The sequence below is a fragment of the Neopsephotus bourkii genome, unplaced genomic scaffold (genome assembly GCF_033783945.1).
Source record: "Neopsephotus bourkii isolate Nb327-2 ecotype Australia unplaced genomic scaffold, CSIRO-AGI_Nbou_v1 NB_196, whole genome shotgun sequence".
NCBI lineage: Eukaryota > Metazoa > Chordata > Aves > Psittaciformes > Psittacidae > Neopsephotus > Neopsephotus bourkii.
This window is the reverse complement of record NW_026900709.1, coordinates 9,895,247-9,921,987: the sequence shown is the minus strand read 5'-3', so window position 1 is coordinate 9,921,987 and position 26,741 is coordinate 9,895,247. Positions and strand designations below refer to the sequence as shown.

The 26,741-nt window shown below is 37.4% G+C and overlaps 1 protein-coding gene across 7 annotated transcripts in view; it reads left to right on the top strand.

Annotated features, from left to right (window-relative positions):
* The window catches only part of OSBPL6 (oxysterol binding protein like 6), a 95,444-nt gene that overhangs the window by 32,249 nt on the left and 36,454 nt on the right, over window positions 1–26,741 (top strand). For all 7 annotated transcript variants that reach the window (XM_061379478.1, XM_061379511.1, XM_061379498.1 and 4 more), the window contains one exon: window positions 13,435–13,672. In XM_061379478.1, coding sequence (XP_061235462.1) covers window positions 13,571–13,672 — 102 coding nt within the window. In that variant the 5' untranslated portion in view covers window positions 13,435–13,570. The remainder of the gene's footprint in view (window positions 1–13,434; window positions 13,673–26,741) is intronic.

Sequence of the window (26,741 nt, the reverse complement as noted above, 5' to 3'; positions counted from 1 at the left end):
CTCATTAAAGTGTTAAAAGGCTAGTCACTTCTAGAGAAATGAAACAGGATTCTCAGTTGGGCATTACTAACCTTGATATTTTCTATAAGACACCAAAAGATACTAAATGTAAGTGTCCTGCCCCTAATTATGGGGAAGTGTAAATAGAATTTCTGTATATTATGTTCAAAGAGAATAGCAGTGTTTCATGTTAGGAAGGGAAGGGTGGTTGTTTCTCAGCACACAAAGAAATCATGGAGAGTGCTGCTTGCCAGCTGGCATGTTTACTGAATTGCTAAGTTACAGATATACAGGTGTTAATTGTGACCAAAGACTTTTGTAATTTTTTTTAAATATATAAATAATTCGATCTCTCATTCATCCCTCAGGTTTTTTGTTTTAATTCGTGAATCTGACACAGCCTTGCAAGGAGCCTATCTTTCAGGAACCAGTGCCCATGCAAAGCTTACACCAGTTTTGCATAAACCCAGTGGAAGAATGCAGTGTGGGGTATATAAGCCACTGAAATTCATCTGCTACTGGAATAATTAATTACTCAAGCATACCTCTACTAGTATACCATTGAAGCACATCATGTCTCCGAGTGCAATGTGATTAAGCAGCATGCTGGAGTCTAGAAGTATAAGCAAGTGCATTGCTGAGGGAACAAGGGAAGATACCTTATGATTCTGTTGCAGCAGCCTTTTAGCCCTCCTCTTTATTACTTAGGTAATTTAGATTTATTTAGATGTATTTAGATACAGACATTTCTGTGCATCTGACTAGAAAATATTTGACAATTACGTAATCAAATTCTTCCCCAAACTTTATCAAACTTACAAAAATCTTTAAGAAAGCTGTGAAAAATGACGTTAGATGCCTAAAGTCTTGAATGAATGCTAAATGCAGCTATTGTGCCCTAGCAAATTTTGCATTAGAAGAATGCTCTTCCATGTGGTAGGTAAAGGTTTAACAAGGGCACTTGACTAAGATTTAAGTTTAGACACATTTAAAGGAGAAATGGCATGCACATTCTTAATCACAGAATCATCGAATCAGGTAGGTTGAAAAAGACCTTTAGGATCATCAAGTCCAACCATTACCCCAGTACTGCCAAGTCCACCACTAAACCATATCACTGAGGGCCTCATCGACATGGTGGAAAATAAATTTTTGCAAGAACTTACTAGAATTTGTGGTTCACACTGCTGGATGCTTTTGCATTGGTGTTGGATGGTTTGCTAGGTTACATGCTTTATTTCAAACAGGAGCTAAGCTGGAAAATTCCCTTGGTCCTTTCTATGTTAGATGATCACAGTGGTCTCTTCTGGTTTAATCTGTTTATGTATAAAAATTAATACATATTAGGAGTTGTTTTCTGTCTATAATATGTTTTGGAAATCAGTGATGGATGGAGAACATATGGCTTTTCAATGATGAGAATATTCTAGGACTATTCTGGTATTTTTTCTCTGCAAAGTGCTTGAAGGCATTTCTGTTCTTGTATTAGATCATGTTTTGTGCACAAGCGGAGGAAATTTAATGTAGTGTAATTTCAGCTGAAATTATTTGTAGTTTTGGAAATTGAGAGTTCCTTCTATGGCAAATGAATGTTACTTTTGAGTATTTTTGCACTGTTTTTTTTTGTCAGTGCAGCTGAATGTTGATTCATTAGTATTTCAAAAATAGGAAGAACCAAGAGTATCCGTGTGCAGGAGTTAGTGTTTAGTGTGATGATAGAAAATAGTATGCATTGCCCTCATGGAAGAGAGTCTAGAGGTAACCAGGTGTGCATTAAGAGACAAGGATTATTTTTTTTTTTTTGGCCGTTGTTTTTTTTGTAACTGATTTCCTCTGTTAGGGAACTACTTTTGAGAAACTCTCCCATTCTTGTGCTCGATTTTATTCCTGTCAATGTATCTCAGAATTTGAAGGAATTTCAGAAGTGATAATTCCATCTCATGGTCTTTTCAGCTATGCCTTTGATTCCTAATGCTTTTATGAAGTGCTCAAGACATTTTTGGTACTACCTTGACATGAGCAATAATTGTCTGTTTTTCTTTTCTATCTTTCTAATGAAAGTGATGTGCAAAGAAATTCGGGTAGTAATGAGAAAAAAATAATGACTATATGATGTGCTCCTGTTCTTCCATGGAAACTTATGTATTAAACATATATGTCAGATTCATTTAGAGCAGTAAGAAAAAACAAATATTAGCAGTGATCAGAATGTATATTTCTCTAGACTTGAAGAACATTGAAAGTTGTTCCATACAAAAGATAAGAGTTAATAATGTCTAGTGATGCATGAGAATAAATTGGAGAACCTCAAGAGGAGAGATTAATGGGATGCATTGAAGATCATGTTAAAAAAAAAAAAGAATTTTATTCCTTTTAACTTTTCCCTCTTTTTCTGGGTTGATTTGTTTTGGTTTTTTTGGTTGGTTGGTTTCCATTGTGGGAAGGGAAAGGCTTCATAATGATCTAGCCTGAGCTCTTATCGTAAAATAGGCTATTAGACTGCAGTGAATAGATTCCTGCTTCCAAGTCATTGGTGATGTCTGAGCTTTTGAATATGTATGAAAAAAAAATAAATATTCCAGTCTTATTCTGAAAATGTCTTCTCTATCCCTACAAACACCCACTGTAATTCTGGGTAATAATGCACTGTAAGTATATTTTATCAGTGTTCAATTATCAGTGCCTTATTTCTAACCTGCATATATTTATTTTTTCTTTTTGTCCTGTTAGATTTTGTTACACCTTTGAGAAGAATTCTAATAATAAATTCCTTCCCCCCATGTAGTGGGCAATAGATTGTCATTCAGTGACAATCTTTTCTTTGACAAACTAAACAGATTGACCTCTATAAATCTTTTATTACTAGCAATGTTTTTCAGTCTTGTCGTCATGCTCATGGTTCTCTCTTGAACCCATTTGTGAATGTCTTTGAAATGTTGGCAACAGAACTGGACACAGTGATTTAGTAGCAGTCACAGAGGTAATACAATCTCCCTGTTCCTTCTTGATATTTCCTAGATTATATAGAAGCCATTAACTATATTATCCTGTGCAGCTGTGATCCACCATGACACTTACTGTTTATCAAGCTAATTGCTTCCAAGAATAAAATTCCATTCTGTTTTTTTTTTTTTTCCTGGATGTGACTATCCATTTAGCACCCCCAAAATAGGACCAGTGGAAGCTCTGATTAATTCACCAGTTTTGTCTTCCCTCTCCCGTCTCCGTGTACCTGAGCAAAATCTATCACATGCAGTCTTGTATTTGCACCCATAAATACATTGCATTTATATTCAGACAGCACTGATCTATTTATTTATTTATTTATTTATTTATTTATTTATTCATTTATTGGTGGGACCCTCCCTACAAGCATTTGATGATAATGACTCTCAAAATTCAAGATCAATAAGCCAGGCAGTTTGAAACATGTAGCAAAATGTAATTTTTTTTGTGGTAGTGGAAGCAAAATATGCAGAGAAACAAGACATACCTTAATAAAAGGGTGGTAGAAAGCAGCCAGACATGGATTTCAAGGGCTGCAAGAGTCTTCTAGGCTTCTGTGCTCTGGAAGATTAGTACCATTTTTCTAAAAACATTTTGTATTTCTTTTAGAAGGGAAATTATTTTCTTTCCTTAAAATCACTGCCCAGTGGGGACTAATCAAGAAGCAATCTAAAAGTCTTTAGGCTTTTCCTTTGTCTGAGTTTTGATTAAAGTTTTCGATCTCCTTATGGCTTTTTTTTTTCAAGAGTTGAAAAATATGATTTTTTTTTTTAATGTAGATGGAAACAAAGATCTCCCAGCAATGTTTTCAGCTTTAAAAAGGGGTGAAAGGATGGACTAATATTTATTGGGTTTTTTAAAGAAACTTATTTTTTAAAGATGTCCTAGAATTATGTTAGTCTAGAAAGGATGATAAATAATGATGTTACTTTTTCTTGATTAATTTTTAACTGGTATATGTTGCATATTTCTGTTTACATATTTGTAAATATGTATATATGCTTAACCTTCTGCTCACAGCACTCTGTTACAAATGCATACAACACAGGTTAATATGGTGCCTCTGTAGTATGCAAAAAATTTCCATGCTATGCAAATCAATAGTATTTGTTACTGTGGTAGCCTGAGGAACACAGAACAGCAAAGACATCCTAATGAAAATCCTAGGGTAGCTTCAGCTATTGAAACAATCCTCAGAGACTGCAAATGAATTGAGGGTTTATTTTGAAATTATCATCTAAACTGGAGGCTTGGACATACTGGGACTCCCCTAATTATCATGTATGCTTCGGGGCTTCTGGAAGGGTGGAAAACTCTGCCTAATCATGTAGGCAAGCAGAAAATAGGAAAGGCAGATGTTGTACTGATCTCTTCTTGTCTGAATCTGATTAACTGTTCTTTGACCTCATCCTATTTGATGAAGTCTGTCACAACTGTGTATTTTAAGGAGATATATGCCACACAAGTAATTTTTTAAATATTATTTTTACTTTTTATATTATTGAAACATACTTGGACTAGCCACTCAGAAAAACACCTCAATGTTAAAGAATTAATACAATGTGTAAAGTGTTCGGGGACATTATGTTCTGTTAAGGATGATATGAAAATTAAAAAGTCTCAGTGATATTTGTTGACACAGCAGTCTCCTGTGAAATATACTGTTAAAGTTATGGAAACTCTGTACAGAAGTAGATCTTCATAAAAACAAAAAGTCCGTAAGATCCCCTATTCCTCCCCCCCCAAGAAAAGAAACCAAAAAACCAACCCAAACCAAAACACCAGCAAACTACTTAACCGTGAAAGCAAAGCTTAAGGACTTTAGAATAACACTGCATTTAATAAAGTTAGTTGCTGTTTTGGAAAATGACATTTTAATTTCTTTGATAATTCTTCCAGCAAACGCTTGTTATAGGAGGTTGTCAAATTTAGGGCTGTGAAACATGACATATATGAAATACGGTGGGTTTTTTTTCCCATTACTTTTGCAGTATTGTTGATTATCAGTCAAGGAGAAGTGGGAGCATAATTACGAATAGTGATGCAGGTTTAGACTTTGCTTTCATTGACATAAACACTGTGTCTTAGACAACTAATTATCTAATCTTTAAAGAGTTTACTGGAAAATGCATGTGTAAAATGAATAAGTACTGCTTTTGTCTACCATAATATGAAGTAAGACATAAAATAGCAAGGCACTAGGTTTTCTTTATCAGTTGAGATTAGGGGTTTCATTGCTGCAATGTACATCTAGTCATATGCATCTAGCAAAATTAACAAAGTAATCAGTGAGGTGGAGGAGGTGAGTGCCCACATCTGACCAGGCATTAAGCCTTGTAAGCGAACATAAGGTCTCAGCATTTTGCTGAAGCCCAGCAAGGGAGTGGTTGTAGGAGGGAGGCTGAATGCGTGCTCTCATCACTCTGCAGCAGAGGCTGCTGGTTGACTCCATGATCTTGGGTGTGTCATCATCACTGCTGCATCTGGTCAGCGTAATTTGCACAATCATAGGATCATTTAGGGGGCGTGTCACGAAGATGGAGCCAGGCTCTTCTCAGTGGCAAACAATGATAGGACAAGGGGCAATGGGTACAAACTGGAACACAACAGGTTCCACTTAAACTTGAGAAGAAACTTCTTCTCAGTGAGGGTGACAGAACACTGGAACAGGCTGCCCAGGGGGGTTGTGGAGTCTCCTTCTCTGGAGACATTCAAAACCCGCCTGGACATGTTCCTGTGTAACCTTATCTAGGTGTTGCTGCTCCGGCAGGGGGATTGGACTAGGTGATCTTTTGAGGTCCCTTCCAATCTCTAACATACTGTGAAAAGACCTTTAAGATCAAGTCCCACCATTAGCCTAACACTGCCAAATCCATCACTAAGCCACATCCCTAAGTGCTACATCTACGTGCCTTTAAATATCTCCAGAGATGGTGGCTCAACCACTTCCCTGGGCAGCCTCTTTCAATGCTTGATAAACCTTTTAGTGAAGAAATCTTCCTAATATTCCATCTAAACCTTCTAAACCTCCCCTGGCACAACTCCAGGCTGTTGTCTCTCATCCTATTGCACGTCACTTGGGAGACAGACACCCACCTCACTGCAATCTCCTTTCAGGTAGTTGCAGGGAGCAACAAGATCACCCCTCAGTCTCCTCCAGGCTAAACAACCCGTTTCCCCAGCCACTCCTCACAGGACTTGTTCTATAGACTTTTCACCAGCTGTGTTGCCCTTTTGCGGACCCACTCCAGCACCTCAGTATCTCTCTTGTAGTGAGGTGCCCAGAACTGAACACAGGATTGCAGGTGCTGAATATAGCGGGATTATTACTTCTGTGTCCCTGCTGGTCACATTGTTTCTGATATAAGCCAGGATGCTGTTGGTCTTCTTGTCTGCTGGGGCACACTGCTGGTTCATACTCAGCTGGCTCTTGAGCAACCCCAGGTCCTTTTCTGACAGGTAGCTTTCCAACCACTCTTCCCCAAGTCCGTAGTATTGCATGGTGTTAAAGCTCTTTAAAGGTCTTTTCCAACCTAAATGATTCTATAAACGTGGAAATTGCAAATTACTCTGACCAAGTACAGCAGTGTGGTCTGTATCAGAGCTGCTCTCCAGGCTTAATGCTGAAGTTGAGATTTCCTACCTACGGCCAGGTTTAAATCCTCCTGAATGCGGGATAAAGAATGTATTATGGCAGTATTTAGACAGTGTATGAATTGTTGTATATAGTATCAGACTGAGAATCTGTATATGCCAATGTGGTTGTGAATGCCTGCAATTAGACATGTACATTTGTGATCCAAACACTGAATATGCAGCTTTTAAAATATTTCAAAGGAGCAATGGTAACAGTCATATGAATTCTATTATCTTCCACAATTTACCAGTGCTAGTAAGATTCCCTTGTTTTCCTGTAGCACCTCATTTATTCCTACTCATAAATATTGGACCTGAAAATCTTCACTGGTCCCCTTAGATGAACAGTATTGTTTTAATATCTATCTAGGATTTAAAATTCATTGGTCAGAGGTCTGGGATGTGTGATTTTTTTTATGACTACTCTAAATATTAGCCTTGAAAGTTATTACTGGAGCAATTGTGCTATTAAAACTGTGCTAGAAAAGTGTGGAAAATGGATTTTTCTGATGGGAATTACTGATTTTGGATCAAAAGATAAAAGATTGCTCAATTTTTTTCTCTGTTGTCAACATGCGAAATGTAATCAATCATTTTCCTGAATCTGGAGTTGGCCCTTTATTATTTCTGACAGAACCTGCAAATATATCTTAAAATGAATCGATTAAAGCCTTTTCCTAAAAAGTTGATGTTTTGCTAAAATGAGGTGACTGATTCTGCAGTAGTGGCTGTAAAGGGATTGGTTCACTTGTTTATTGAAAAAAAAGACAAATTGCTTATTTCATGTAAGTGGTCTATTAAATCACCACAGTATTGCTGCTGCACTGAGATATTTATTTCCATTATATTCTTGTGTTTGCAACATGCATGTACTGTAACAAACCCATGGTTATGATCTTCCTGTATGGAAGGTCAGCAGTAAAAGGGGAACAGGCAGTTAGATGTTCCTCATGATACAAGAACAAAGGTTAGCCTCCACTCAGTGCTCAAATATCGAATGACTATGTTACAGAGCTGCAGAGCACCACAGAAAACCTTTTTCCTCCTAAATGAAAAACAGCCGCATATTGATAGGTCACTGTGAAGTTTTGCTTGAAGTAATGCCAGTGACAGTCACATATTTTTGCTTCATTTATGTCTAGAGACTCAGTTCTGCACCCTAAATTGTCTTCTCAAATTACTCCAATACTGCACAAGTTATTATACAGTCTATAAAGCATTCTGAGCATTCTTGCAGAAAAGAGTCAATCAGTGAGAAACAACATAATATTTATCACAGAAGTCTGTTTTGAATCCAGACTTCATTTCAAGTTACCCATTGAGAACTTCCATTTATCTGTTATATGACATGCAGGTTTATTTATAACTCTGGACTTACGCAAGTAATATTTGTAGGTTTTCGTCATTTCTACTAATAGCTTTTTCACAAACCACAATGTAGCTGCTGCAGTTGGCCAGGCTTGGTGGGACATCTTCAGATTTTGGGAGAGGACAGATGTTCCCTAAACAGTGTCAGTGGACTTGCCACTGGGGAGGCTCATAAAGTGGGGTAGCTGCAATAGCCATACCTCTGATATTGCTGATATTAATTTCTAGATGCTGCTTCTCTCCTGTGTCACCCATTTATTTTATGCAGTTTATACATCCTGTGTTTCCCAAGGCTTTGTGCTGTTTGCTCCCTGGTGTATTGTCTCATTTAATTCCTTATGTATGTATCTCACTTGGACATTTTAAATCTTCCCCCTTTTTTATTCTTTTCAATAAAAATAGTCTTTCTCCATTCCATTCCTTTCCCTTCTTTCTTTCCTTTTTTTTTTTTTTTTAACTTATTTTTTTATTCTAGCTGGTAACACAAACCCTCTAAATTTTTTAATTAAAAAAAATTACTATCTGTGCAATGAATTACTATCTGTGCAATTACTATCTGTGAATTATTTTTTATATGGACACTCAGTGTCTTCTTGTTGTGGTTTAAGCCCAGCTGGTAACTCAGCACCATACAGCTGTTTGCTCAGCCTTTCCCTTCCCTTTCATACTTCCCCCACTTCTCTGGGCAGGATGGGGAGGAGAATCAAAAGAATGTAAACCCTGGGGGGGAGATACGAACAGTCTAATAACTAAAGTATAATATAAAACTACTACTACTAAGGGAAATAACGAGGGGAGAGAATACAAAACTAGAAGGGGAAAGGAAAAAAAAACAACAACCAACAAGCGTAAGTGATGTGTAATAGAATTGTTCACCACCATCTGATGGATACTGAGCCCGAACCAACCAGTGGTCTGGGCCTTCCAGGTGGCTCCCCCCAGTTTATATACTCTGCATGACATACTGTGGTTTGGAATACCCCTTTGGCAAGTTTGGGTCAGGTGTCCTGTCTCTGCTTCCTCCTGGTTTCTTGTGCCCCTCCTCACTGACAGCCATGAGAGACTGAGAAGTCCTTGATCAGCGTTAAGTGCTACTTAGCAACTAAAACATTGGTGTGTTATCTGCACTGTTGTCAGACTAAAGCCAAAACACAGCACTGCACCAGCTACTGGGAAGGAGAAAATTAAATGTTACAGCTGAACCCAGGACACTTCAGTATTTTTATACTATTGAAAAGTCCAGTCCACAGAATTCCCAGGGAATACTTTTAAGAGATGGTGAATCAAATGTATTATTGCAACCTGAGATAGAAGGTGATGAAAAATCAGTAAGTAGAAGTAGCTCTCAGTGCTTCTTTGTCTTTCAACACTATACAGTGTATATGTATTCATTCATATAAAAAATTATCATGCTACGTCTTGGTACTGGACTGATTGGTCATTTATTTTGATGCATCTTAAATAATTTTGTTTCATATGGTAGAAGGCAGGACTTCTGAGTTAAGATAATATCCTTAATGTAAAAAAACCAGTGGGTTTTGATATGAAATATAAAACATCATTTTTCCCTGTATTTATTAAGACAGAAAGACACTGAATCCCTTCGTGGATTGAAAGGAAATGAAGAATAAATTTGTTTTTAAGATGTATCTAATAGTTTGAGAAACCGGGGATAAAACCCAAACCACAACACTGCCAAACTGAGAATAAAATAGGGAAAAATAATTGTGCAGTAAAATATGTTAAACTCTGAGACTGAAATAGTGAAAGAATGGGGGCTGGGGAGTCCCTAGGTTTCCACCTCTCTCTCTCTTGTTTTGGGGGGGTGGGGAACCCCACCTTGAAATCAAAAGCTGTCTTAAAAATAAACACAGTAGGTATGAACTGCAAGGATGTGGTGGAATAGTTCTCATTTCTCATTTATAAAAGAAGTACTCAATAACAGATATTTAATAACGAATAAACAATTTCTTACATACTCAGTGAAGAATCTTTAGTATATTTAAGTAATTTTGTGTTTAGTTTCTGTACAGTAATTTTGTATTCCTTTATGAAATGAATTAGATATAGATGTTTTGGTATGTTTTGCCTCATCTGGAGTATGTTACAATCATGGCACATGTTTTTTTCCTTATGCATCAGAGACCTTGCTGCATGGTCTGCTTTCAGGGCTCTCTCCTTGAATTTGGCAGAACATTTTACCTTTCTATATGCATTACATAAAAAATTAATAAAGGACTTAGAAGAGAATGTACTGAAGACCAAGTAAATAATTTTTATGATTACTGAATTACAAGTGATGTTTTAAATCCAAAATAATTGAGATGCCAGTGAAAAAAGTTGACCATCCACCTCAAACCCAACATCATAGATTTTGAGTTTCTTTTTTAGATTTTGTATTATTTTCTAAAAATATTCTACTATGGTGTATGGCTTGCTTCTCTTCCCATTGAAGTCAGTAGCAAAATTGCCAGTGACTGATGGAAGAAGTCTATGAAAAATCTCAAAAGCACTGGCTTCATTTTGGTAAATTGAATTTGTTGACCAAAAAATTAGATTTGTAATTGTTTACTTCAGTCTTAGTTACAGAGAGACTAGTGGCTCTTCACATCAATTTCTCTAAATTTATTCCTTCTAACATGGTCTAAAAAAGATGTATTACTTAAATTTTAAGCCAAAATTGGAAAATAAGCTCTTAGCAATGCAGAGTAACAGAATCCAAATTCAGTGTGCAAGAACAATAACAAAAAGCTCAATGCTAGCTCTTGCTAGTTTGTATTAGTATTTTTTATTGTGCTGATAGTGCTTGTTTTTACAAATATCCCACTTGCCTGGTTTTGACTTTTAACCCTGAACTGTTTCTTTATCAGAAATTTCTATGTATAAGTAATAGCAATTTTGCATTGAAGCTATTGTTGCTGTTAAATAGAGCAAGGAGAAATGTTTGCTTCTTGTAGTATGAAGCGGGGGGGGGGCAGTTTAGTTTTATGTATCCTTTTTGAAAGACTGCTATCGATAGATTTTGAGCAAGTTGTTGGTTAGGGTGAGCTCTTAATGCTTGGGGGAACACCACAGAACCACCACTGGAGTTTGGCTTAGATGTAAACCACAATTTTTTATTCTTTTTTTTTTTTTAAGTACCTCTCAAAACAAAAAGTCCGTACTTCACAGACTCAAACCTGGCAACTATTGACAGAACCACTTTTCTTGTGTACCGTCTGCTGTGTTTGCTTCTTACAGCAGTACCTATGCTTTGCAGAAGCCTTAAAAACACATTTGAAGAGGCATGTCACTGTCCTGTGCCAATACTAAATATAATTCTTTTCACATAAGCTAGCTGAGTGAAGATCAGATGTTCTAAAAGGGCCTTGATTTTCAGTTGCCCGAAGGCTGCTCTGCTAAAAAATGTTCAGTGACCTCAGAGCTGAAAGTGACTGAAAATTTGTCAGTTTAACAATTAAATAACTCAACTGTTCTGCACAGCTTTTTGAGGAGGGATTGTAGTTTTTGTGTTCTAAATTTTGTAATTTGTTTTTTGATTTGTAAGAAAGTTGCATAGACCTTAAGTTATCCCTTTTGATACATCTCTCCAGCTACAATTTGCCGGATGCATTTGTAGAATATGAAACTACTGTTAAAATAGCTCAGCAGTTGCTGGTATGCTAGGATAGAAGAAAAGCCTCTCTCAGGATGCAACTTCATTATGTTTGCTCTCTGAAGTTCTGAAAGAAGTGTGCTGTTCATCTTGTTTCTTTTTTCCCTCCAAACTCTGCTTAATGTTGTAGCACTACCCATCTTTTTAGGTTTCTTCTAGCAGGAACTTCTAATCCTAAAAAGAAATGATAATTTGTCAAGGTGTTCAGGCGATGTGGGCAGCTTTTGCTTGTGGAACAGCCATGTCTTCTAGTCATACCAGTGGGCTGCTATGTGGGCTCTGTGGATATTATGTGGGATCAGTATTTCTTTGGAAGACTCTTTGATAGAGGTGGAAGCTCATCCATAAGATGGTGATATTCATACTTGGAAAAGTGTTGGTAACTAATGAAGCGAAGTCATTCCACTTTCCATAGTACAACAAGCAGAAAAGGTGTCTCTCACTTACGAGTCATCACAGGTCTCAGCTCCAGCAGAAGGGTGTTTGTCAGGGTGCAGTATTTGAAAGTTGATGGCTGCAAGGCACAATGTAATTCATTATTTAGCTGACTCAGTGTGAGTTTGTGGGTTCAGGATGATATTCTTGTATGGATATGTTGTGACTGGAGAAGCTAGAGCTCTATTTCCAATATGTCATAATTTTTTGAGTCTGCAGTTAGGTTGGAGTGTTAATTAATGTATTTTTGTCCTGATCTCATTTAACATGGTGCAGGACAGCACCTGCCTCCACACAGCTAAAGCTAGCTATGCTTGGCATGCTGTCATCACAATGTATGTGGAAGGGCACTATTTCACAATTAAAGAGAGGGTGATGGGGAAGATAGATGCTAGCTTCAAGCAGATGACATCATTCATGAAATGATTTTATCTGAGGTTAATGGAAGATCAGACACAGTATCTATCAGCTGAAGCACGATAAAAGTAATCTGTTAAACATTGGGAACTATAACTCTGTTCCTGAGCTCTCATGATGTACTTGCAACATTTTTGTAGTGTTTGGCAGGTAGCGTTTGATTATTGACAAAAATATTCTAGGTTCTGTCCTAACTATCTATTTTTTCTGTTCTTGGATGGAAATTAGAGGTTTGGGTGGACAGAAGTAAGTAAGAGAAAGCATTTAATACTTGCAAAGAGGTAATACACATAGCAGTGGCTGAGTAAACAGCAGTAGTAAAACAGGCCTCCGTAGCTGCCTTGGGTTAGCCAGCCAGGCCAAATGCCCACCCAGCCGCTCACCCCTCCCGCATCAGTGGCATGTGGGGAAAAAATAGGATGAGAAAGCTTATGGGTCTAGATAAAGAATAAGAGACTGCTTGTCAGTTACTGTTGCAGGCAAAATTCAGGAAAAAATTTTTTTTGCCAGTTAAAATAGATTTAGGTAATGAGAAATGAAAGACATTAAAATGACAACACCTCCCTCCCATTTTTCACAGGTTCACCTTCACTTCTTCATTCCTGACATCTCTAGTCTTCCCCTGCCGCAAGTGGCATGGTGGGGTGTGTGCTGGTGATCAAAGATTTGTAAACTTTGCCTGAGAATTGTTGTCAATTCCTTAAGCCTTTCTGTAGGGTTATTTGGAATAATGTAATACCACTTTAGTCTCCTGTGAGAATGCAGAACAATGTGTTTGTACTATGTCATTGTTAGGGAGGGACATAAAAAATGGGAATTCTGTTGGATTAAATAGTGGCTGTCAACAGATTGCTGCAGAGCTACTTTGGAGCAAAGGTGTATTCATTCACCTTTCTCTCACGTTTTTCTTTATTAAGGTGCACTTCAGCTGAGATTGAATTCCTTTTGGGCTGTCCATAAACTGTGAAACAGAAGGATGCAGAAGACTGTCCCTTGCCGTTTTGTACATGAGTGATAAGAGCACAAGATCATTAGTACAAGTTTGCTGCAAAGATGAGTTCAGAGGAGAAGAGTTTATCTCCAGCTCACAAAACATCCACTCCATCACATCGAAGTGCCTCCTCTTCATCATCATCTCAGAGGGACAGGAGGCAGGTAAGGGAAAGATCTACATGTTTGTAGTTTGGGTGAAATGATTCATTTATTCCTTTAATGGACCCATTAGCTCCTGCTAGCTCTAAACTCGCTTGGTTATAGCACTTAATGATATCACTATAGCCAAGAACTGTTGATTTGCTAATTTTTTTCCCCACTTTCTAAAGTGTTTTGAAAAAGATTCAGAAGCAACATGTACACTGTGTGTAGGGCTGGAGCAGGAATCATGTAGACAAATACAAAACGTGTTCTGAAGTCTTTTGGGATGCGTTTTTTTTTGGCATCATGAGCCTACAATTGCTTCAGATTATTTTGTCGTCTATAATGATCTCTTTCTGTAAATCTGACTACAGAGATGTATTATCTTTTTACAAGGTGATATTTTAATTCAATATAAATATCATATTGTTCATCCTTTATGGAAGCCCTTAAAATTTTAGATGTTCGGTTTACAACAAATTCACACTAATTGTGCCATGTCATAGTACTAGTCCAGTTGTGTTAAGACTTTCTTGTGGTTGTTTTGAGGGCTGGGTGTACAGTATGACCCCAGCATCAGTGGGAGCACCTCAGAAAGTATCAGAGCTACCCATTAGATTTCAGATAGTTTGTCACCTGTGTATTTACAAATCACAGAATCATAGTTTGGATTGGAAGGGACCTTCAAAAGTCATCTAGTCTAACCCCCCTGCCATGAGCAGGGATTTTCAACTGGATCAGGTTGCCCAGGACCACATCCAGCCTGGCCTTAAGTGTCTCTGGGGATGGCACATCCACTACCTCTCTAGGCAACCAAATACAAAGGCTGATGCTGAAAGTTTCTTTAGAATAAAAACATACTTTAAAATTTTTATTCATGGAAACAAACACTAAATCATCTTCTGAGTTAGACATGATCATGCTTAAAAAAGAAGTATACAAAATGTAAGAATATAACAACTTTAAATATTGTGAAGATATTTTCATTAATGCAATACTGGCTTTCTTTCAGCTTGACCAGGAAGAGATCTTAAATGTTTGCTGTGGTATGCATTTACTTGAATAGCTGTAGTTTAAGAACATTTTCCCCAGCTACTTGTATGCCAGCTGTGAGACTGTTCTCCCCTGCTGCTGAAGTAGTTTTTTCCTTTACCTGACTTACAAAAATTTTGAAAACTGAGAATTTTGATGAAAACTGAAATGTTAATAGCTTTGAATGTAAATAGTCTCACCATAAGGTATGTTAAACCAGGAGAAGAATTCTGTCGTGTTCAGTAACAGGCAGGAAATGTGTCTGGAATTTTCTTATTTGTTTCCATTGCTTTTCAGTGAATCCAAAAATGATGTTCTCACAGGTAGTAAATATTTTCCATTTCATATTGTACAGGATTTGGGATACCTGTAGTCAGTTAAGTCCTGGTTATCATATGATCTCCTCTTAAATTGTCATTAGTTTCATCTGGAAGCAAGAAGTTTTACATCTTTTGATTAAAGCATCGGTATAATTTATCTCCCACATTCAAACCCAAAGAAGGTGAATGCAAGACTTGTAGGACCTGCTGATGTCAGCTACAAGCATATTCTCTGAGTTCTCTTTGTAATTAGGTAGTTTGGTATGATCATGCAAGTGAGAATAAAAAAAAATTACCTTTTGGGAATACATTTTACCATAAATCTTATGGCTACTGTATCTGTTACCATAGCAACAGGGTATAGCAAGGTATACCTGTCATCATAATGAAATGGGTGCTTAACTTTAAGTCCATATTTGGTCACTGAAACGTGAAGCATGGTTTTAAAATAATGCTGAAGAAGTTGATGGTGTGATGCATCCAGAGCTCTCTTGAATCCAATAATGCTTGATGATGCTTGGCAAGTATATTTAAGTATGCAAATGTGGCCTGGAAAGGCAACTGCTAGGCATTAATTTTTTTGCCTTAGTGCTTTCAGTGTTAAAGGTAGAGAAATATCCAAGAGAATGAATGAATGGGCAATTTCTTCTGCAGTGAAACTGAGCTGCAGCGTGCAACACAGCATGAGGTGCAATAGTACTATATCCAGGGAAATAAATGTACGACTGTTTCCTCTGTGCATTTAGATACAATGAATCAGCTTCATCTACTGTAACGACTGTATATCTAATTTCTTTCCTTGCCTGTGGAATTATTTGTACATGTTTTTGTTTTCATAGGCTTTCCTCTGAACACAGCACCCTTCCAGAAGGGGTAATATGTATTGACATGGAAAGTGATGTGACTGGATAAAGTTTCATATAGCTTTCATTGTCATATGTGAGGATAATACTTGTTATTTCTAGATAGTTAATGACTGGAATCTTCTCATCATATAATTGGCAAAGTCATACCAGCAATTATGGAACAGCTTCCCGATAAATTATGGTGAAGGAGGCTGAATGATTGTGAACGTGACTATGATAAATCATTTCAGGGAGAGTGGAAAATGTTGTGCTGTAGGTAACGCCAGCATTTTAATGTAGCGTTCTTATTTGTGCAATATATATCACCTAGGAGTCAGCAAAAGCTTTGACATTGCCAATTTTCAGGATCCATGACTAAGTAATTGATAAATGAACAGATTACTGGAGCCAGCAATCACCAAAAAAAATGCGTTCAGAGTTTCAGAGGGAGGGCCTTTAAGCATTTCAGAGGAGATGAAAACCTAGTCATATGCTGACGAAGACTATCTTTTTAGAAAGTATAGCTGAATATGATAAAATCGTATGTTGTATATTCAGCTTGATGGGTGCAGGTTCTTTATAAATATTCCATATTTTATTTATTGACCAAGTATGCAAGTCATACTGCAGACTGTAGTACATTATATGTTCTCTGCAGTGCATGGGTAGTAATATTGTGCTGAGAAGGCAAAAAGAAGTAGATACATTATGGGGTTAACACTGTGCAGTTTGCTAAATTGGGGCCTGACCCCAGGGTGTTAGAGAGAGTGATGCAGAAGAAGAGTAACAATAATGAAACTGTGAACAAAGGAGAGATTTTGACTTTTCTGATCACCATCTATCTAAAGGCTAGCTGATACATGATGTGAAGTAGATTTAGTAATGTCTGCTATTTTAAATGCAAAGATTTATCTTCTAATGTCTCAATTTCCTTTTTAATTCTTATGGGGGAGAGATGATCAACTATTCTCTTTGCCTTTCTGTTGGATTGCTGTTTCAACAAAGCCTGGGTTCATTTTGCAACCAGCAAACACAAACAGAGAAAAGCTTTTAGTCCTATTACATATAGCCTTGTGTGGTCACCTTTCTAAAAGGAAGCTTTCATATTTCAGATGACTATTGTCTTGCTGCTGTATATAAAGTGTGAAAGATAGGGGCTTTGAAAAAAAGAAAGAGACAGCAATCATCTGCTTTTCATATTTCAATGTGGTGAGGTTTGTTCTTTGTTTGGTTTGTTTGTTGTGTTGTTTTTTTTTCTGTAAGAGCAGTATTGCCTAATAGCAGAAACTGTACTCAAGGGATGCAGAAGGTGCTGTTTGCACTGAAGGTGCTTGTCTGGCCTTGAAATTCAGGAGCACAGAATGATTCCAAAATCAAGGCTCTGGTCTTGTCAAGAGTTCTGTGCTGGAAAATGCATAGTTAGCTTTTTATAACCACCATATTTTAATTGTCAAAGTAGTCTCCTGAAACCAGTATTTTCCAAGGTGGGTATCACTATTTTGTAGACAATGCAGAAAGAATCGTGCCCCACCTGCACCACCCAAGGAGACCTTCTGCTGTGCTTTTTGTAGCCGGACTTGCCTATCCTACATCGGCCTTCTTAGCCATCAGCGCGCCTGTAGTAAGCGTGGGCAAAGCCCTTCCTAAATCTTCGTTCGCGAAGTCAAGCCATGATGATGATGATGATCACTATTTTGTAGATATAAAGGCTTTTATGGTGATGGAAGGATGGAATCATTTGTCTAGAGCAACCTTAACCAAATCTTAGTTTATAGAGTAACTTGAAGACTATAAAAAAGGTACTGCAGTAGGTGAACCTGGGGGTGAAATGTAAGGTACTTGGAAAAAAGGACTAATAGTCATTATTTGGATATAGGGATGCAGTAGAAATCTAGGTCTCACAGTGCTATACACTGTATTAAGCACATGATAAAAGACTAGCATAAAGTGCTGATTAGGTGAAACAGACATAGACTGAGAGCAGAAGAAGAGAGGTAACTTGTCTGTTTTCTCTTTCATCAAATACTGATAAAGCATAATGAGAAGGGATGTGCATAATTGGGAAATATCATGGGCTCTATATTAATTCTATAGTTTCATGCTTCCAGCTAACATTAAAAAAGAGTAAAAGCAGAATTATGAAGGCTTTTGTTAGGCTAAGAAAACCACCATCAAGTTTTTCCCAGGAGATAATGAGCTGCAAATTTTTCCTAGATGTCCTGCAGGGACCATCAGCTTCTGTGAAGCAGAGTTCACATAGGCAATCTGCATGCCACAGCAAGTGGGTGGCGCAGGAGAAAGAAGGAAGTGTCAGAAGTGGAGTGCTCAGCTGAGCAGTGCGGAAAGCAAAAGGTGCTTGATTTAGAGACTGGGACTCTTGGTCAGGAAATGAGTAGGTGAAAGAAATGAGTAGAGGAGAGAGAATTGGTTGGGCCTAAGGCTTCGTGAGGTTGTAGACACAAAACTAAGAAGCAAGGAGTGGTTTGCAGGGAGAACAACAACTGGTTGAGAAATTAAGAGTAAGAACAAGGAAAGCAAGGGGAGAGGATTGTTTGGTTTTTTTTGTTTGTTTTTTCTTTTGTTTTGTTTGGGATTTTTTTGTTGTTGTTGTTGTGGCCAGAACCCCCCCAAAACGTGAATAATTTGTTATTCTAACTGCTTAGTGTTTAAGATCTTTTTGTGTGGTTATTCTAAGCAACAGCAGAATCACTCTTTCTGTCCTGTATATAAGTATTCCAGTATTTGAGGGTGAAGCTACTAAATGCAAAATGCTGGGGCTTAAAATGAGACTTGCTGTTGCTATTGCTTTAGCTTGTATTGCTCCTAAACCTTTCCTGGCAGCTCAGTGGGAAGTCACAGAGCAGTGGTAATGGTAAGAATCATGGCAGGAGCAGCAGTGGTGGCAGCAGCTGTGGGATTTCAGCCACTAATGCTTTTCCTTTTGTAAGCTAGGTTGGCAGGGTAAGGTCCATCATATACACAGATCTATCCTATCTTGCCTGCTGGAAATTAAAGTCCTTTGGAAGAGTCTCTCTCTTTTCATTGTCCTAGTTCATTTAGCATTTTTGATACTTTTTCTGGGAGACTGAGAATGATTGGATGTGTGAGAGTTTGTGAAGGGATAGGAGGGATTGTTCATGTTCATGTTCATGTTTTTGGTTTTAATATGTTGAGGTACCTCAAATTCAACTTTCTCTTATTTTATGATGAGCTACAACCAGTGACACAATATCAAGGATGGTTTTGTGGCTTCATTATAGATTTTATCTTCATAAAAAAAGACAATAATAATCAAGTGGAATTTTTAGTGTCCAATATGTCTCAGATGTTGTTGCCCATACAACATTGCAATACAATATAATGTTAATATATTCCATGTAGAAGAGAAGTCTGAGTGCATTTATATCCCTTCTTTATTCTTAAATTGAGTAGCAGCCTACATGCTCGCTCACTGCTGTCAGCCTGATGTGACATTAGGAAAAAGTTCTTGGTGGTTTGAAAATTTCACTTGCTCCTGTCACTCTGTGACTTTAAAAGCTGGCAAGGATGAGCAGTTGCCTAGTAGATATTGTACGGACCTGTGAGAACATGGAGCATCTTTCCATTGTAGCAAAACATAGACCTTTAAGAGCACTTTTACTTCTCAGTAGTTTGTGAGAATTCAAACTTCAAAATGAAGTTAAACTTCAAACTGAAGATGCTAATAAATGCCAAGTACTGTTATTATAGTGATGTAATTCTCTTTTGCTCTCTTTCCTAATTAACTCTCTTTACATAATACAGTTGAAGCAGCATTAGAGCAGGAAGTGTTAAGTAAGTACTTCAAAAGCAGCAACTCTTTAGAGCAAGCAAATGTTCTGAGGGAGCCAAAGAATGAAGTGGCAAAATTGTTAACAAAAACATGCGATTATTTTTCACTTTGGTTAGCTGCTGCTACTTTACAACAAATTTTTTTTTCTGTGCCTTTTAATAAAGTCTGAAAATGTTCCTTAGGTTCAGGAGGTAGTAGGTCTCACTTAGGTATCTGAAAAAATTTCTGAAACAATGTAATTTATGAAGCCATGGAACACTTATGTGAATGTTACATTAAGCTGAATGCCACTGCACTTGTCTTAAATCATAAATCTCAGGTCTGCTAGACTCCTTTGTCATCACTTACGGATAACAGTGAATATCTACATGTGACAATCAGACCTTCAGAAGAAGGCAGACTTTCGAAGCGAAGCTCTCTGTGCTACAGATTTGTCTGGGAACTGGGTAGAACCCTGTGTGAGTGAGACTTGTAGGGAGCTGGTGCAGATTGATCCCAGGGGTGACGCAGCCCCCCCACGTCCCAAGCAGCCAAGCTCATGAGTGCATTTAAGTATGAGATGTTCCTGCTCCAGCACTGGGAATCCTAGGGGGCAGGGCATGCACAGGAGCCCAGTTCAGACTGGATGTGTCAGGCTTATTGTCTCTATATTGCAAAGCCAGCCTGCAGGGACACAGCAGATGTTCCTCACCTTGTGCCTGTATTTCTGCCTAGAATTTTCACAATGGATACATGCCAACCAGAAGAACTACATCTGTGTGCATGTGCACTGGATGTGCTGTCTCCAGCTACTAGATATTTGGATCACGAATGCCCCTCCCTTCATAATATCTATAGTGGTTCAGAGATCAGATCTCCCAGAGTACAATAACAGAGATTAATAGAGGGAGATACTGCCTCTTTCTAAGAAAGACTTTGCTTTAAAGCACTTGAAGAAATAAAATGGGCTGGAGCACTCAAGAAGAGACAGATAGCCTGGTCTATAAGGCAAGCCAGCACAATGCCTAAAAGACCTGTGAGGAAAAAAATGGCTTGCAGGAGGCTTGGTTTGGTTCTTGTCAGTGATAGTGTGTATGCCAAGCTATCCCACAGAGCCATGTGTACATGTTCTCTGAGCTTCATAAACATTGCTGAGTTGTCTTACCTCTAGGAGTGCTTTACACATTGCATGGAGTTCAAATATGTGCAACGAGAAGAGGTTTATTTATTTATATTGTGTCAGTTTGAGTAGAAATAGCCAGTGTAGCTATCTCCTATTACAAATCTCAGGAAATTACTCACATAAAACCTTAATTACCTATGCAAATGGCAGATAATTTAAAGTGGTGTTTTCAGAGCATGGCCCCTCTTACATTCCTCTTGTCTCATTTTTTTTCCATCACGCATGGATGTCCATTCCTATGTAAGCATGTCTCACTTTCCTTGGAAATATAAACTAAAGGGTCAGCTTGTGTGCATGTTTAAAAAAATGAATATTCATACAGTTCAAGTGTCCACAAACATTGATTGATATTATCTTAACATGAACTCATTTTCTAACTGCAACTGATCCAAAATGGGTCAGTGAGGAATGTGTACACACACATGAATTCAGATGGAAGGGGTGCAGCTCTTCTGAAGTGCCATTTAGGATTTCCTGGAAACAAATGGGGGAGAAGAAAGAGAAGCACAATTTTATTTTCATTTCCTCAGTGAAAGGACAATGGTGGAAAAAAGAGGGAGGGTGATGGCAGGTGTGGTGTGAAGGCTTCTGTTTTCAAGACACTCATGCATGATTGGGATTATCCACATTCAGGACATACAAATGTATCGGGCAGAATACATGTGTGCATTAGTAACATCCAAACTTCTGCTCTCCTGCCCCCCCAGTAGAATAAACTTTAATGTAAAAGAAAAAGTTCTGATCAAAAATTTTTCAAACTCCTTTTATCCTAGCTCCTGTATTTCTGTGCTTCATATGTTAAAGTTTAAAGGATACTGAGAAAGTCTAAGTAGGTGACTTACAAAAGGATGTGAAGAAAGGGCTTTCTTTTTTTGAATGTCCCCACTTTTATAGGTGAAGTGTCCAGCTTTCTGGCCTATGATTTGTATTAAGTTAGGCTCCCTTGCAATCATTCATGAAAGTGAAGACTGCATATATTTCTGAGGAAGGCCATTCAAAATTTCTAGAATGATTTCATTAATTTAAAAATCTACATATCAAGGAATGGTTTTCTTTATGTAATTTTATCCCCCCCCCTTTTTTTTTACTATATCAGCACTAATGTAATTATCCATTATTAGCCTGGGACTACTGAGTTGAAACATCAATCCTTTTAACTACGGTTATTCAGTAGTTATAAAAAAAGATTTCTGTCATTAGCAAACATTTCAATTCTCTGTCAGATGTTGTCAATATATCTGTTTGCTCTATTTTGAGATGTGTGTTAGTCTAAAGTGTGAAAGGAGAAGATTGTTATTAAAGACTTAGGCAGTGACTTGGTAGTTGTCCCAAACCATCGCTCCAGGAAAAAGAAGATTGCTGTTACAAGACAGCTCTTTTCTGCTTTATCAATTTGTGCTAGTACTTCCCTCCAAGAAGCTCTTCAGAGGAACAAGAGCTTATTCTCTTCAGAGTTTGTCAAAAAACCAAACTTGAAATGCAAAGGCTTCTTTGCTTCCTGAGACTAAAAGCATTGATGTGAAATGCTACGTGAAACACAAAGCTGACGTAGAACTCCTGATCTAACAGAGCCTTGACATTTCTGTAACACAGGAAGTGTTTATTTTGCATGTCCCAGGAGTGAAGTAGAGTCATATATATCTGTCTGTTATTAATATGCTACAGAAGGGCTGCTTAGATATACTTGCCTTTCAGTAAAAAGGTTACAAAGAAATGATGTTAATATTAAGAACATTTCTGTACAAGATGAGCATGTGCTAAAAGAATAAAACAAATGTTACTTACATGTGCTATTCATAATACATGATGGAGTTCCTTTCTTGGTTGATAACTGAGATTGTTGAAAACAGCTATAGAGCAGTGTCAGTAGGAGATACTGAGGATGAGAATAGGACCATGGTTGTTTTATGCAAATTAAAACCAAATAGTGCTAGAAGAAAGAAAGCAGAAATACACTTGATGGAGACATGGTTGTTTTGCTTTGTACTCACCTTTCTATCATTATACTCAAAATTCTGTCTTTATTCCAACATTGACAGAAGGAAAACCAGAGCTGACTGAGAAGCAGCCTAATATAAAAGCAAGTTTCAAGGTTATTCCCTTTGCAAATAATATTTCATATTAACTCAGCATATATGGCAGCTTTGTTAAGAAGTGGTAAAACCTGGTATGTCTGCAGTCAAATCTGTGTCTAACTTATTACTGCTGCTACATTTCAGATAACTTTCCAACCCTAACGATTCAATGATTCTATGTTTTTAGTTGAGAGGAAGTAATGAAGCTTTGCACTTCATACTAAATGGAATTCCAATAAGAACACAGGTCTGTGAAAGGGTAGCTAGGCTGTAAAAAGAGTGCCAGCGAATAGCACATAACAAAAGATGCACCAGTTAGTCCTTTGGACTGACCTGCCGCGCCCTGCCCCCCCCCCCAAAACCCAACAAAAACCACACAAAAAAAAACAAACCCAAAAACCAAACCACAAAAAACCCAGAGTGAAATGTCCCGTTTTGAATTACAGTGTATTTCTAGGCCCTATAGTTATGGGTGTTGAAGACTGCGGGAATGCTGCAAGCAAACAAAATGACCCACCAAATCTTTTTCATTAATTATTAGCTGCATGTTGTGCACGTTTCTGGACTAGAGTCTGTGTCCTATGTGAGTGATAAATTCCTCACCATTGTGTCATTTTCTTGGAAATGAATACATTATAAATTACAAATTAGAGAGAACTCATTGCTTTAAATATAACTCATTCCATTAAACAATTAAGCAGCAAAGCAGAAAGGGGAAGCATGAGTGCCAGACTTGTCCTTCACTGGACTTCTTATCTCTGCTTGCCCAATATGTCTTCTTTTTCCTTACCTTCCCTTTGAAAGCAGTTGAATGTCTCTTCTTTTAATGGGAAATCAGATTCAGTTAAGAAAATTTAGGGTCTTCAGCCTCTGCCCTGATGGAGAACAGATAGTCCATATGTTAGTACTTGTTATGGTGGACGAGGTGAATGGGCTATTGAATGCTTCACTGAGAAACAAAGTTGGCAAGGTATATAGAAAGATACCATGAAATATGTTTTCTATTCTTGACCTCTAGAGAAGATAAGAGTATGAAACATCATAATATTATTTTCTCCATCAGCATCCTTTTCCCTCACATGTCTTTGGGAAGCAACTTGAACAAAATGCAGGGCAGAAGCAACATTTGTGTTCCTTGTGTGTAGGCTTGTTAGGGGCATTTTTGGAGCAAATATATGCTCAACATGCACAATATATGTTGTGAATAATCTCAAAGCTGAAGGAAGGATTGTAATTAGGAGTAAGATTTAGCAATGGAGTTACAGAGCAATTTCAGTTAAACTTGGAATCTTATTGAATTAATGTCTGAGAGCACACAGACTTCGACGGTGCTGGTGTTTTTCTCCAGGACAAGCGAGCTATAACTAGCAGGTGAACCTATGTGACATTAGAGAAGTCTGGAATGGAGCAGTGCAGAGGTTGGTTTGTCTCCTTATATTCTTGGGATAAGAGGAGTGAGAGTACCTGTTGGTGGATAGGCCCAGATTAGTGAATTGCTCATTTTTCTGTTCATTTATAAACAAAACTCAGTAGCTGTATTGATCTGCCTCTTTCTTCCTTTTCTTCTCATTAGCTTCTTTTTTAACTGCTTCTTTTACCAACTCTAGTTTTCTTTGTTAAAACAAAACAAAATCCCTTGATAATAACTTCAAGATCTAAATAATTTTTGTTCCTGTGATGCTAACTAAACTCCTGCATTATTAAAAAAATAGCTGCTTCTCAAAATGTCTAATAATTGTGTGATTTCTAGCTATAATTTTGCAGAAAAATAACATACATTAATGGAAAACATTTTGCATCAGGTAATGTCTTTTAATACTGTGCTAGAGATCTCACAAATTTAAAGACCTTTTTTTGTCAGTGCAGTAGTGGTCAGAAAAGAATTGAAAAGCAGACATTTACAGACAACACTTCTTGAAGGAACAATTTTATTTTAAAAGTGTTCATTTTCTTATTTCCAAACAAATAATTGAGTAAGCCAGCATTCATTGAAGTGCTGTTAGCTAATAATGTGTTTCTCAGCTGAAGTGGAACGGAGGGCTGATTAAAAAAAAAAAACCCAAAAAAGCACAAAACCCCACTGTGTTAAAACCATGCGATTGAAAATGTCACTGGAAATCTGGCAAGCCAAGGGCTGTTGGGTTACTCCACTCTAAATATTATACAAAATGAAATTGCAGTTATGTAACAACAAACTGCACCGCCTGCTACATACGAGACCTTCAGAACATCTGTGTTGGGCATTGCTCCATCTCAAGATGGAGGGATTCCTGCCTGCCAGGCAAAACTGGCAAGAAAGTTGGGAATCGCCCTGATTATGCTAATGAACCAGCATTTCAATCTTCCTTGGAGGAACAGATTTAGGTTTTCTTGTATATTGTTTAAATGTGATACTGTGTGCATAAATAGCATGTCATCTATTCAGTGAGAAAACCTTAGTTCATTATTAAGTGAGCTCAGCTCAAGCAAGCATATAAAATTATTTGACATGTAATATAGGAACTTGTGTTACATAAATACAAATGTCTTTCTCGGGTGGCTATTCATAGACTTTGGGCTAAGTTATAAGACTGGTCTTTCTTTGATAAAACAGAAGATTTCAAAGCATAGTTGACAAAGCTTTTTCTGGTTGGCACTGAGGACTGTGGCAGGTAATACTGCTGCTTTTCTGCATCTGTCACTGTAAAATTAAATTAAAACTGAAAATAAATGCTGATTATTGTTGCACAGTGGCAAGGATGCTTATTAATCTCCACTGACAACAAAGAAATACCCATATGTTCCTGATCTCATTCAGAGTTGCAAACTGAGAAAGAACAATGAAGGCCTCTGTGTTGTTCTGCAGCAAGATGTGATCTGTATCATATACACATTTGTATGAATAGCTGTGTTTATTTTCATTAAGTTTGTTTATGATCTTTCTGTACTTAGTTATCTGTATAAACAACATTTACTCTGCTGTTTGCATGTATTTTTCTATTCCCGTATTGTTTCTGCTGTCACTTGTACCTGTGTAATCTCTTTTGCAATGAATGTAAAGAAGCTTCATTGTGAAAATATTTAATTGTTGTTTTCAGTTGCAAAAACTTACCCTTCTCAGAGGATAATTTCAATTGCAAGTTTCACATTGTGCTACATGTTCCGGAAATGAAATAGTTTTATTTCATGCCAAAGAGATACTAATAACATGTTGTGGTAGAATTCTTACCAAATATTAATATGAAATGTAGCAAAATTTCACCAGAGAACAAAATGCAGATCCAAGCAGGCAAAATGTGGTTATTTTCTCCTGTAGCAAGAAATGCTTTTTCTCTTGCAAAATATGAGTGAAACATTTCTGGAAATGGGAAGACATTTTTAGGTATCTTTCAAGAATAGCATTTTTTTTTCAGAACTAGTTGTGACATCATGTATTTCGCTTTTGTACCATGCGCTGAAGATACAAAATTTTATGGTTTTGTCATATGTAAACCCATCTATACTGGTTTGAGATTACTGTGTTCCATGAATGCTTCCTAGCAAGCCCATCAGCTGAGAGCCAGTAACTGATATTGTGAACAACTGTCATCTATTAAAACACACTCATGTAATGAGTTACTTCACCACAGTTGAGAAGCCAGAAACAAAATTCTAAGGTGTGGTAATGAATATGTTAGAGGCAGTAATATCATATGTACAGTGGTTTGCTTCAGAAGTGCTGACTGCACGGTATGTGTACTCAGTGTCTGGTATCTTAGCAGAAAATGTAACAGGTCTGGCTATGAGGACTTTGCATGTAAAAACTGCATTACTTGTTTTTCCTTTTTTTTTAGTTCTCAGTCATTTCTGGGCTGAACAAAGTAATT